Raw genomic sequence first — 12714 nt, forward strand, 5'->3', positions numbered from 1 at the left:
CTAGATCCACTTCAGTTTGTGTATTTTGATGGGTGATTCATTATACACAAACAGAAGTGGGTGAGGACACAACGTAATACTGTAAATGGGCTGCATCCACTGCAATCCATGTACTCGGTACAATAACAGAGGTGGATGTAGACACAAATAATAAAACAGGCTAAATACACTTCTCATTCCGTCCATGACCTACAGGGGGGGGATATTTACATTTGCAGAAGTGGAACCAGCTGAGATAATAATAATAATAAAGTGCTGTAACTGTAACTGAAGGGGATCTAGTCTCTACCAGAGCAGCAGCACCAGTCCGGCTCCCGCACAGACAGCGGATTGTGTGTGTGAGCCATCCCGCCAGCCCCGTGCCTACGTCATATCCGGGTCACGCCCCCACAGGCAGCAGCTTCCGGTGCACTGTACTGTCATGGCGGCGCTCACTCACCTGCTCCGGGCCGGACGGGTAACACAGAGGGGACACAGGGCTGTATCTGGGGGGCGCCTGTCACTGCCATGGGGAGGGGTATGGGTATGATTGGGCTCACTGAGAGGGGGGATGGGGTAGTAGTATTGGGGTCATTGTAAGGGGGATGGGGTATTATTGGGGTAACTGTAAGAGGGGATGGGGTGTTATTATGGTCAGTGAGAGGGGGATGGGGTAGTATTATTGGGGTCAGTGAGGGGGCATGGGGAAGTATTGTGGTCAGTGAGGGGTGATGGGGTATAATTGGGGTCATTGTAAGGGGGGGATGGGGTATTATTGGGGTAACTGTAAAAGGTTATGGGGTGAGAGTCACTGAGAGGGGGATGGGGTAGTACTATAGAAGTCAGTGAGAGGGGGATGGGGTAGTATTATTGGGGTCAGTGAGGGGGGATGGGGTATTATTGGGGTAACTGTAAGAGGTTATGGGGTGAGAGGGGGATGGGGTAGTACTATAGGAGTCAGTGAGAGGGGGATGGGGTAGTATTATTGGGGTCAGTGAGGGGGGATGGGGTATTGGGGTCACTGTAAGGGGGATGGGGTGTTATGGTCGGTGAGAGAGGGATGGAGAAGTATTATTGGGGTCGGTGAGAGGGAGATGGGGAAGTATTATTGGGGTCAGTGACAGGGAGATGGGGTAGTACTATTGGAGTCAGTGAGAGGGAGATGGGGTAGTATTATTGGGGTCAGTGAGGGGGGATGGAGTAGTATTATTGGGGTCAGTGAGGGGGGATACGGTATTATTGGGGTCATTGTAAGGGGGGATGGGGTGTTATGGTCGGTGAGAGGGGGATGGGGAAGTATTATTGGGGTCAGTGACAGGGAGATGGGGTAGTACTATTGGAGTCAGTGAGAGGGGGATAGGGTATTATTATTGGGGTCAGTGAGGGGGGATGGAGTAGTATTATTGGGGTCAGTGAGGGGGGATGGAGTAGTATTATTGGGGTCAGTGAGGGGGGATGGAGTAGTATTATTGGGGTCAGTGAGGGGGGATGGGGTATTATTGGGGTCAGTGAGGGGGGATGGGGTATTATTGGGGTCAGTGAGGGGGGATGGGGTATTATTGGGGTCAGTGAGGGGGGTGGGGTATTATTGGGGTCATTGTAAGGGGGGATGGGGTGTTATGGTCGATAAAAGGGGGATGGGGTAGTACTATTGGAGTCAGGGACAGGGAGATGGGGTAGTACTATTGGAGTCAGTGACAGGGAGATGGGGTAGTACTATTGGAGTCAGTGACAGGGAGATGGGGTAGTACTATTGGAGTCAGTGAGGGGGTGATGGGGTAATATTATTGGGGTCAGTGACAGGGAGATGGGGTAGTACTATTGGAGTCAGTGAGGGGGATGGGGTAGTATTATTGGGGTACTCTTGGGGGTCAGTCTTGTGATGGGCATGTACAATACACAATATTTTTTTCTCTGTAGAAATGTGTGTCTCCGTGGTGTCCCCTCAGGAGGTGTCTGTCCTCAGCACCACTGAACCAGGTGAGGTGGGGACGGGCCCGGTGTGTGTACTTATAGTATAGTATGTGTAGGGACTGGTGACGGGAATGGTGCTGGCATCATACCAGTAGCAGTTCTGTCAGTGTTCTCTGTATAGTGTGATGCCTGAGCTGCACAGAGGGCTGATCCCGAGAGTTATCTCTGTAGGATCCTCCGCTCGCTGTGTCCCTCCCTGTGTGATGGAGCCATGTGGATACAGGCATATAGCAATTTGTGACATTAGGCTTCTGTTTGTTCCTAGGAGAGAGTCACCTGATCATAGAGTCAGTCTGTCACTAATGATCATTCTAGCACCCTGCATCTATCACACTGGTGCAGTTCTCTTGGGATGCGGTTAATTTGCCGGCGGTCGGGATCCCGACACTGGAATCCCGACCGCCGAAATCCCGAAACTTTCTCCCTCCGTGGGTGTCCACGACACCCATAGAGGGAGAATAAAATAGCGTGCCGAGCGTAGCGAGGCACCGGGCCCGCTGCGTGGCGAGCGCAGCGAGCCCGCAAGGGGGGGCGATCCATGTCCCCCCCTTGTCGGGATTTCGGCGGTCGGGATTCCAGTGTCGGGATCCCGACCGCCGGGAAATCGTATCGGATCCGTTCTCTTACCTGCCTGGGGTGTCACACTCTGCTGTGGCGATTCTAGCACAGTGTGGTTTGTTTATCAGTGCTGACATACAGACCAGACTCTGGCAGAAGCACCACAGCTGAGGGTGACACCACAGGCAGGTAAGAGAACTGCACCAGTGTGATAGATGCAGGGTGCGAGAATGATCAGCACTTCCTTGTTGTGGTCACGTGACTGCGATGGCTGGGGGGGGGGGGGTGTAGAGCTAAGTTTTATCATTTGTTTTATCATTGTTCATTTGTATGAAGCCGTTATAAGATATATATGTGTATATATATATATATATATATATATATAAGATATATATATATATATATATATATATATATATATATATCAGCATTGCAAAATTATACAGAGCATTGTAAAATTATCACCGCTTCATACAGTATATTTAACCCATGATGTGCTCTATGTAATCTGGAGGAACTGCACATTGTAATACGGTTATATCGCTTCCACCACATCAAGTGCTTATGTTGGGTTACAGGTGCATGCTGGGCAGGGCTGTGGAGTCGGTAGATAAATGTTCCGACCCCGACGCCTCGTACTTCTGATGCCGACTCCTCGACTCCGACTCCTCTGTATTAATATTCGAATGTATTTGATACATTCCTTGAAGGAAAGAAAGGCAACATACATATTATTTAACAGTTTAAGCCAAGCATGTCCAATGTTGGCCCTCCAGATGTTTTGAAACTACACATCCCAGCATGCTTTGCAATAGTTTTAGCATTCTCTAATAGCAAAACTGTGGCAAAGCATGCTGGGATGTGTAGTTTCACAACATCTGGAGGGCCAACGTTGGACATGCCTGGTTTAAGCAAAGGACAAACTCAATGAAAAAAGTTTTATTAATTAATTAAATGGCTGGATAGTAGCAGTAGGCATAAACATCAGGAACAGGAACTTTACCAGTTCAAAGATAAAAACCACATCATTTGGTTGTTTTGGGAACAAAAACAATAGGAAAGGTTCAGAAGTGTGGAGCATGAGTTCCACATCCTTTGTGACGACAACAAAAATCAACGAGCCACAATCTCCGCTGGTTTGCTTGCTCGTCACCGTTCAATTCACGGACACAAGGAACGATTTCTTTACCGAATCGTTACTGGCGACTAAAAATGGTGCCTGTACATCAATATGAACCAGCGTAAGGAATGGCTTAGCCAAGGTAAACAAATGACCCCGCGCATGAAACAAGATCTTCATCCGCGCAAAAAGATGTTGTGCGTATGGTGGGAGAGCTCGGTTGAATGAATTTTTCGAGTCTACACCAGGTGATTTCTACCACTGAGGTATTGAAAACCTTATTGAACATTGGAAATAAGTTGTAAACTACAAGGGAGAATACATTTATAAGTATTGGTGCTCCGAATTGTGCGTTGCGTGCCATATAGTGAAGCACATGAAAAGCATGCTTTTTCATGGTCACTTAACGTGTTTGTTTTGCGGTTACGTGAGGCACTGCATGCATTGGTCTTTTATTCTTACAGTAGAGAAGTCATTAATTATAATTGTCGGAGTCGGTGCATTGTTTGCCGACCCCGACTCCAGGTACTCGAAATTGCCTCAGACTCCGACTCCTCGACTCCACAGCCCTGATGCTGGGTAACCATATGTCTCTGTTACACCCCCTTTGACTAATGCCAGTGATATGTTACTGTGTCTTCTGCGTCACGTTACAGAGCGACTCCGTCAGGGCGGAGGGGGCCTTTCATGTAACGATGATCCCCGGGGATGGAGTGGGGCCTGAGCTCATGCACTCAGTGAAGGAAGTGTTCAAGGTGAGTGAGCCAGATTAGGGGGGGGGGGGGGTGCAGACGGACATCTTCCATCCCGCTCAGGATGCTACCTTCTGCCTCACTGGTCCCTGCTCATTGGCAGGATCTGTCATGTGTTTACCCTCATGCAGTATCACACGTGCTCCCCTTTGTCACACTTTATAACGGGATCGCCCCCCTTGCAGGCTCGCTGCACTTGCCATGCAGTGGGCCCAGCGCCCAGCTACGCTCGGCACACTAATTTATTCTCCCTCTATGGGTGTTGTGGAAACCCATAAAGGGAGAAAGTGTCGGGATTCTTCTAACTGCATCCCCTTATAACAGATACATTCCATTCTGCCACCACCCTAGACGGGGTCCAGCCATGTCCCCTGTGTCTCACGCTGGCTCTATGTACCGCAGGCAGCCGATGTCCCGGTGGAGTTTGATGAGCACCACCTGAGTGAAGTGCAGAACATGGCGTCCCCGCAGAGGCTGGAGCAGGTTCTCACATCCATGGAGGCGAATAAAGTCGCCATTAAAGGTATAAATCTCAGTCTGGGTACAATCAGTATTGAGCCTGTAAGGTTCTGCCGTGGTACCAGGACTCCTGTGTGTGTCTGTGGCTGTATTCTGCACAGTAATTGCTGGGCGAGAAACGATCGTTCTCCTCATACGTCTGTTGTTTCTCAACAGGGAAGATTCACACTCCCATGGAGTACAAGGGAGAGCTGGCATCATACGAGATGAGACTCAGGTATGCCCCCTGACCTTACGGAGCCTCCTTCATCTAGACAGGCAGGCTAGCAATGTGTGTGCAATGGGGGATATAGATTGATTCCTTAGACCAGGCATGTCCAAACTAGCCATTGTGAAACTACAAGTCCCATCAGGCCTTGCCACAGTTTTGCTATTAAGGAATGCTAAAACTTTGGCAAGGCATGCTGGGATGTGTAGTTTTACAACAGCTGGAGGGCCACAGTTTGGACGTGCCTGCCTTAGACCGAGATTCTCAAAATCAGCTTTACTCTTTGTACGAAGGTTCCACTTAGTATTTCTACAGATCTCTTAGTGGAGTTGAAGGATTTTTTTTAGTGTAATTTTCATTCTGTCTATATGATATTGTATGTTTGGTTCTGTTCCCTGCCATATTGTTGCTTGTGTAACTGCCTTATTGTTTGGATGACAATTTGAATATGCTTCTGTCTTCTAAATAAAATCTAAAGAGGTGACCTCCAGGGACGCTGCTTGAAATGATCACATGTAATGGAAGCTGGACTTGTTTGTATTGAGATGACGGCGTAATTTCCATCCCAGTACACTGTAAATGCACGGCCAACGCATGCTCTGTTTCAGTAACGTCCTAGGTCCCAATCTCTCTCTTCACTGTCCTGTTCCGGTAGCCAGAGGTACTGGTGGTTGTGTGTCTGACGGCTCTCGGCTATGAATCAGTACGCCATACTGTGACGGAAAGCAGCGCTCTGCGACCATGCTCCGTGCCGCTAGTTCTCAGCGTTAATAGGCCATATTCTGTGTGATCACAGCACCAGCAGCTCATCAGAGGCGAGGGATCCCCATCATTACCAGCAGCCCGCCACCAGTAGCGCGGGATCCCCATCATTACCAGCAGTCCGCCACCAGTAGCGCAGGATCCCCATCATTACCAGCAGCCTGCTACCAGTAGCGCGGGATCCCCATCATTACCAGCAGCCCGTCACCAGTAGTGAGAGATCCCCATCATTACCAGCAGCCCGCCACCAGTAGCGCGGGATCCCCATCATTACCAATAGCGCGCCACCAGTAGTGAGGGATCCCCATCATTACCAGCAGTCCGCCACCAGTAGCGCGGGATCCCCATCATTACCAGCAGTCCGCCACCAGTAGTGAGGGATCCCCATCATTACCAGCAGCCCGCCACCAGTAGCGCGGGATCCCCATCATTACCAGCAGTCCGCCACCAGTAGTGAGGGATCCCCATCATTACCAGCAGCCCGTCACCAGTAGTGAGAGATCCCCATCATTACCAGCAGCCCGCCACCAGTAGCGCGGGATCCCCATCATTACCAATAGCGCGCCACCAGTAGTGAGGGATCCCCATCATTACCAGCAGTCCGCCACCAGTAGCGCGGGATCCCCATCATTACCAGCAGTCCGCCACCAGTAGCGCGGGATCCCCATCATTACCAGCAGCCCGTCACCAGTAGTGAGAGATCCCCATCATTACCAGCAGCCCGCCACCAGTAGCGCGGGATCCCCATCATTACCAATAGCGCGCCACCAGTAGTGAGGGATCCCCATCATTACCAGCAGTCCGCCACCAGTAGCGCGGGATCCCCATCATTACCAGCAGTCCGCCACCAGTAGTGAGGGATCCCCATCATTACCAGCAGCCCGCCACCAGTAGCGCGGGATCCCCATCATTACCAGCAGTCCGCCACCAGTAGTGAGGGATCCCCATCATTACCAGCAGACCGCCACCAGTAGCACGGGATCCCCATCATTACCAGCAGCCCGTCACCAGTAGCACGGGATCCCCATCATTACCAGCAGCCTGCCACCAGTAGCGCGGGATCCCCATCATTACCAGCAGTCCGCCACCAGTAGCGAGGGATCCCCATCATTACCAGCAGCCTGCCACCAGTAGTGAGGGATCCCCATCATTACCAGCAGTCCGCCACCAGTAGTGAGGGATCCCCATCATTACCAGCAGCCTGCCACCAGTAGCGCGGGATCCCCTTCATTACCAGCAGCCTGCCACCAGTAGCGCGGGATCCCCATCATTACCAGCAGTCCGCCACCAGTAGTGAGGGATCCCCATCATTACCAGTAGCGCGGGATCCCCATCATTACCAGCAGCCCGTCACCAGTAGCGAGGGATCCCCATCATTACCAGCAGCCTGTCACCAGTAGCGTGGGATCCCCATCATTACCAGCAGCCTGTCACCAGTAGCGCGGGATCCCCATCATTACCAGCAGCCCGTCACCAGTAGCGCGGGATCCCCATCATTACCAGCAGTCCGCCACCAGTAGCGAGGGATCCCCATCATTACCAGCAGCCCGTCACCAGTAGTGAGGGATCCCCATCATTACCAGCAGCCCGTCACCAGTAGTGAGGGATCCCCATCATTACCAGCAGCCCGCCACCAGTAGCGAGGGATCCCCATCATTACCAGCAGCCCGTCATCAGTAGCGAGGGATCCCCATCATTGCCAGCAGCCCGCCACCAGTAGCGAGGGATCCCCATCATTGCCAGCAGCCCGTCACCAGTAGCGAGGTATCCCCATCATTACCAGCAGCCTGCCACCAGTAGCGATGGATCCCCATCATTACCAGCAGCCCGTCACCAGTAGCGATGGATCCCCATCATTACCAGCAGCCCGCCACCAGTAGCGAGGGATCCCCATCATTACCAGCAGCCCGCCACCAGGAGCGAGGGATCCCCATCATTACCAGCAGCCTGTCACCAGCAGCCCGTCACCAGTAGCGCGGGATCCCCATCATTACCAGCAGCCCGTCACCAGTAGCGCGGGATCCCCATCATTACCAGCAGCCCGCCACCAGTAGCGCGGGATCCCCATCATTACCAGCAGCCCGCCACCAGTAGCGAGGGATCCCCATCATTACCAGCAGCCCGCCACCAGTAGCGAAGGGATCCCCATCATTACCAGCAGCCTGCCACCAGTAGCGAGGGATCCCCATCATTACCAGCAGCCCGTCACCAGTAGCGAGGGATCCCCATCATTACCAGCAGCCCGTCACCAGTAGCGAGGGATCCTCATCATTACCAGCAGCCCGCACCAGTAGCGAGGGATTCCCATCATTACCAGCAGCCTGTCACCAGTAGCGAGGGATCCCCATCATTACCAGCAGCCCGCACCAGTAGCGAGGGATTCCCATCATTACCAGCAGCCTGTCACCAGTAGCGAGGGATCCCCATTATTACCAGCAGCCCGCACCAGTAGCGAGGGATTCCCATCATTACTAGCAGCCCGTCACCAGTAGCGCGGGATCGCCATCATTACCAGCAGCCCGTCACCAGTAGCACGGGATCCCCATCATTACCAGCAGCCCACCACCAGTAGCACGGGATCCCCATCATTACCAGCAGCCCGTCACCAGTAGCGAGGGATCCCCATCATTACCAGCAGCCTGTTACCAGTAGCGAGGGATCCCCATCATTACCAGCAGCCCGCCACCAGTAGCGAGGGATCCCCATCATTACCAGCAGCCCGCCACCAGTAGCGCGGGATCCCCATCATTACCAGCAGCCCGCCACCAGTAGCGCGGGATCCCCATCATTACCAGCAGCCCGTCACCAGTAGCGATGGATCCCCATCATTACCAGCAGCCCGCCACCAGTAGCGCGGGATCCCCATCATTACCAGCAGCCCGTCACCAGTAGCGAATGATCCCTATCATTACCAGCAGCCCGTCACCAGTAGCGCGGGATCCCCATCATTACCAGCAGCCCGCCACCAGTTGCGAGGGATCCCCATCATTACCAGCAGCCCGCCACCAGTAGCGCGGGATCCCCATCATTACCAGCAGCCCGCCACCAGTAGCGCGGGATCCCCATCATTACCAGCAGCCCGCCACCAGTAGCGCGGGATCCCCATCATTACCAGCAGCCCGTCACCAGTAGCGATGGATCCCCATCATTACCAGCAGCCCGCCACCAGTAGCGCGGGATCCCTTCATTACCAGCAGCCCGTCACCAGTAGCGAGGGATCCCCATCATTACCAGCAGCCCGTCACCAGTAGCGCGGGATCCCCATCATTACCAGTAGCCCGTCACCAGTAGCGAGTGATCCCTATCATTACCAGCAGCCCGCCACCAGTAGCGCGGGATCCCCATCATTACCAGCAGCCCGTCACCAGCTGTTCTGTAACCAAACGCCCTCTCGTCTCCATCTCCTTGCAGACGTAAGTTGGACTTGTTCGCCAATGTGGTCCATGTAAACAGCCTTCCTGGTTTCAAGACCCGTCACAACAACCTGGACTTGGTGATCATCCGGGAGCAGACGGAGGGGGAGTACAGCTCTCTGGAGCACGAGGTGCGGTAGCTGTAGGACATTCCATGGAGACGGCCGTCTGCCGACACACACACACAGCAGTGTAACCCTTCACTCCTTACCTTACAGAGCGTCAGCGGAGTCATCGAGTGCCTGAAGATCATCACCAGGGAGAAGTCTAACCGCATCGCCAAGTTTGCCTTTGATTATGCTACCAAGAAAGGCCGGTCCAAGGTGACTGCGGTGCACAAGGCCAATATCATGTAAGTAGGGTCACGTGACCTGGTCCCACCATTTATATAAGTGGACGGGCAGGGTGCTGTCATTTTCCAACTGTTGGAGGGCACTAAAAAGCCTTTCCTCCGCTCTACCCCTGTGATTACAGCAGGCATGTCTAAACTATGGCCCTCCAGCTGTTGTGAAACTACACATCCCAGCATGCCTTGCCACAGTTTGATGCTCCTCTGTGGCCGCTTACGCGGAGGGGAGGATGCTCCTCTGTGGCCGGTTACGCGGAGGCGGATGCTCCTCTGTGGCCGCTTACGCGGAGGGGAGGATGCTCCTCTGTGGCCGCTTACGCCGGGGCGGGGGGGGTGATGCTCTTCTGTGGCCGGTTACACGGAGGCTGATGCTGATACTAATGATAATGTTCTGTCCTGCAGGAAGCTGGGGGACGGGCTGTTCTTGCAGTGCTGTAAGGAGATCTCGGAGTTATATCCACGGATCCAGTTTGAGACCATGATCATTGATAACTGTTGCATGCAGGTGAGGCCCTGTGCACCACACCCGCTCTGCGGGTAACCCTGTATGTCTTCTGCTACTGTCCCCCTACAGGGGGTGGGGCATACTCCAATTAGCCTTGTTTTTCACCTGTAGATGGCCCGATACGTATAATGTCCTATAGCAATATGAGGGTACAGCGTTGTGGTGAATCTTGCATTGCCGCTATACTTTGGGGGTTCTGACCATGCAGATACTGGGCATGTGCTGCCGTCTAGCTGCCATTACTGGCATTCTGTACCCATACAGTGTGACTGTCTCATGCCCCCTCTGTCTGTACCCGTACAGTGTGACTGTCTCATGCCCCCTCTGTCTGTACCCTTACAGTGTGACTGTCTCATGCCCCCTCTGTCTGTACCCGTACAGTGTGACTGTCTCATGCCCCCGCTGTCTGTACCCGTACAGTGTGACTGTCTCATGCCCCCACTGTCTGTACCCGTACAGTGTGACTGTCTCATGCCCCCGCTGTCTGTACCCGTACAGTGTGACTGTCTCATGCCCCCGCTGTCTGTACCCGTACAGTGTGACTGTCTCATGCCCCCTCTGTCTGTACCCGTACAGTGTGCCTGTCTCATGCCCCCCCTGTCTGTACCCGTACAGTGTGACTGTCTCATGCCCCCTCTGTCTGTACCCGTACAGTGTGACTGTCTCATGCCCCCCCTGTCTGTACCCGTACAGTGTGACTGTCTCATGCCCCCGCTGTCTGTACCCGTACAGTGTGACTGTCTCATGCCCCCGCTGTCTGTACCCGTACAGTGTGACTGTCTCATGCCCCCACTGTCTGTACCCGTACAGTGTGACTGTCTCATGCCCCCTCTGTCTGTACCCGTACAGTGTGACTGTCTCATGCCCCCCCTGTCTGTACCCGTACAGTGTGACTGTCTCATGCCCCCCCTGTCTGTACCCGTACAGTGTGACTGTCTCATGCCCCCCCTGTCTGTACCCGTACAGTGTGACTGTCTCATGCCCCCTCTGTCTGTACCCGTACAGTGTGACTGTCTCATGCCCCCTCTGTCTGTACCCGTACAGTGTGACTGTCTCATGCCCCCTCTGTCTGTACCCGTACAGTGTGACTGTCTCATGCCCCCCCTGTCTGTACCCGTACAGTGTGACTGTCTCATGCCCCCTCTGTCTGTACCCGTACAGTGTGACTGTCTCATGCCCCCCTCTGTCTGTACCCGTACAGTGTGACTGTCTCATGCCCCCGCTGTCTGTACCCGTACAGTGTGACTGTCTCATACCCCCTCTGTCTGTACCCGTACAGTGTGACTGTCTCATACCCCCTCTGTCTGTACCCGTACAGTGTGACTGTCTCATGCCCCCTCTGTCTGTACCCGTACAGTGTGACTGTCTCATGCTCCCCCTGTCTGTACCCGTACAGTGTGACTGTCTCATGCCCCCTCTGTCTGTACCCGTACAGTGTTGCTGTCTCATGCCCCCTCTGTCTGTACCCGTACAGTGTTGCTGTCTCATGCCCCCGCTGTCTGTACCCGTACAGTGTGACTGTCTCATGCCCCCTCTGTCTGTACCCGTACAGTGTGACTGTCTCATGCCCCCTCTGTCTGTACCCTTACAGTGTGACTGTCTCATGCCCCCTCTGTCTGTACCCGTACAGTGTGACTGTCTCATGCCCCCGCTGTCTGTACCCGTACAGTGTGACTGTCTCATGCCCCCACTGTCTGTACCCGTACAGTGTGACTGTCTCATGCCCCCGCTGTCTGTACCCGTACAGTGTGACTGTCTCATGCCCCCACTGTCTGTACCCGTACAGTGTGACTGTCTCATGCCCCCTCTGTCTGTACCCGTACAGTGTGACTGTCTCATGCCCCCCCTGTCTGTACCCGTACAGTGTGACTGTCTCATGCCCCCCCTGTCTGTACCCGTACAGTGTGACTGTCTCATGCCCCCCCTGTCTGTACCCGTACAGTGTGACTGTCTCATGCCCCCTCTGTCTGTACCCGTACAGTGTGACTGTCTCATGCCCCCTCTGTCTGTACCCGTACAGTGTGACTGTCTCATGCCCCCTCTGTCTGTACCCGTACAGTGTGACTGTCTCATGCCCCCCCTGTCTGTACCCGTACAGTGTGACTGTCTCATGCCCCCTCTGTCTGTACCCGTACAGTGTGACTGTCTCATGCCCCCCTCTGTCTGTACCCGTACAGTGTGACTGTCTCATGCCCCCGCTGTCTGTACCCGTACAGTGTGACTGTCTCATACCCCCTCTGTCTGTACCCGTACAGTGTGACTGTCTCATACCCCCTCTGTCTGTACCCGTACAGTGTGACTGTCTCATGCCCCCTCTGTCTGTACCCGTACAGTGTGACTGTCTCATGCTCCCCCTGTCTGTACCCGTACAGTGTGACTGTCTCATGCCCCCTCTGTCTGTACCCGTACAGTGTTGCTGTCTCATGCCCCCTCTGTCTGTACCCGTACAGTGTTGCTGTCTCATGCCCCCGCTGTCTGTACCCGTACAGTGTGACTGTCTCATGCCCCCGCTGTCTGTACCCGTACAGTGTGACTGTCTCATGCCCCCGCTGTCTGTACCCGTACAGTGTGACTG

The 12714-nt window shown here is 53.9% G+C and overlaps 1 protein-coding gene across 2 annotated transcripts in view; it reads left to right on the top strand.

Moving 5' to 3' along the window:
- Positions 1-326: 326 nt before the first annotated feature.
- Positions 327-12714, top strand: part of IDH3B (isocitrate dehydrogenase (NAD(+)) 3 non-catalytic subunit beta) — a 31138-nt gene continuing 18750 nt past the window's right edge. Inside the window, exons 1-8 of one of the 2 annotated variants that reach the window (XM_083173178.1) lie at positions 327-457; positions 1900-1959; positions 4288-4386; positions 4786-4906; positions 5059-5119; positions 9284-9416; positions 9504-9637; positions 10037-10139. In XM_083173178.1, coding sequence (XP_083029304.1) covers positions 422-457; positions 1900-1959; positions 4288-4386; positions 4786-4906; positions 5059-5119; positions 9284-9416; positions 9504-9637; positions 10037-10139 — 747 coding nt within the window. In that variant the 5' untranslated portion in view covers positions 327-421. The remainder of the gene's footprint in view (positions 458-1899; positions 1960-4287; positions 4387-4785; positions 4907-5058; positions 5120-9283; positions 9417-9503; positions 9638-10036; positions 10140-12714) is intronic. The other variant, XM_083173253.1, reaches the window with a different exon arrangement.

The sequence above is a fragment of the Crinia signifera genome, chromosome 1, assembly GCF_055691185.1.
Source record: "Crinia signifera chromosome 1, ASM5569118v1, whole genome shotgun sequence".
Taxonomy (NCBI): Eukaryota; Metazoa; Chordata; class Amphibia; order Anura; family Myobatrachidae; genus Crinia; species Crinia signifera.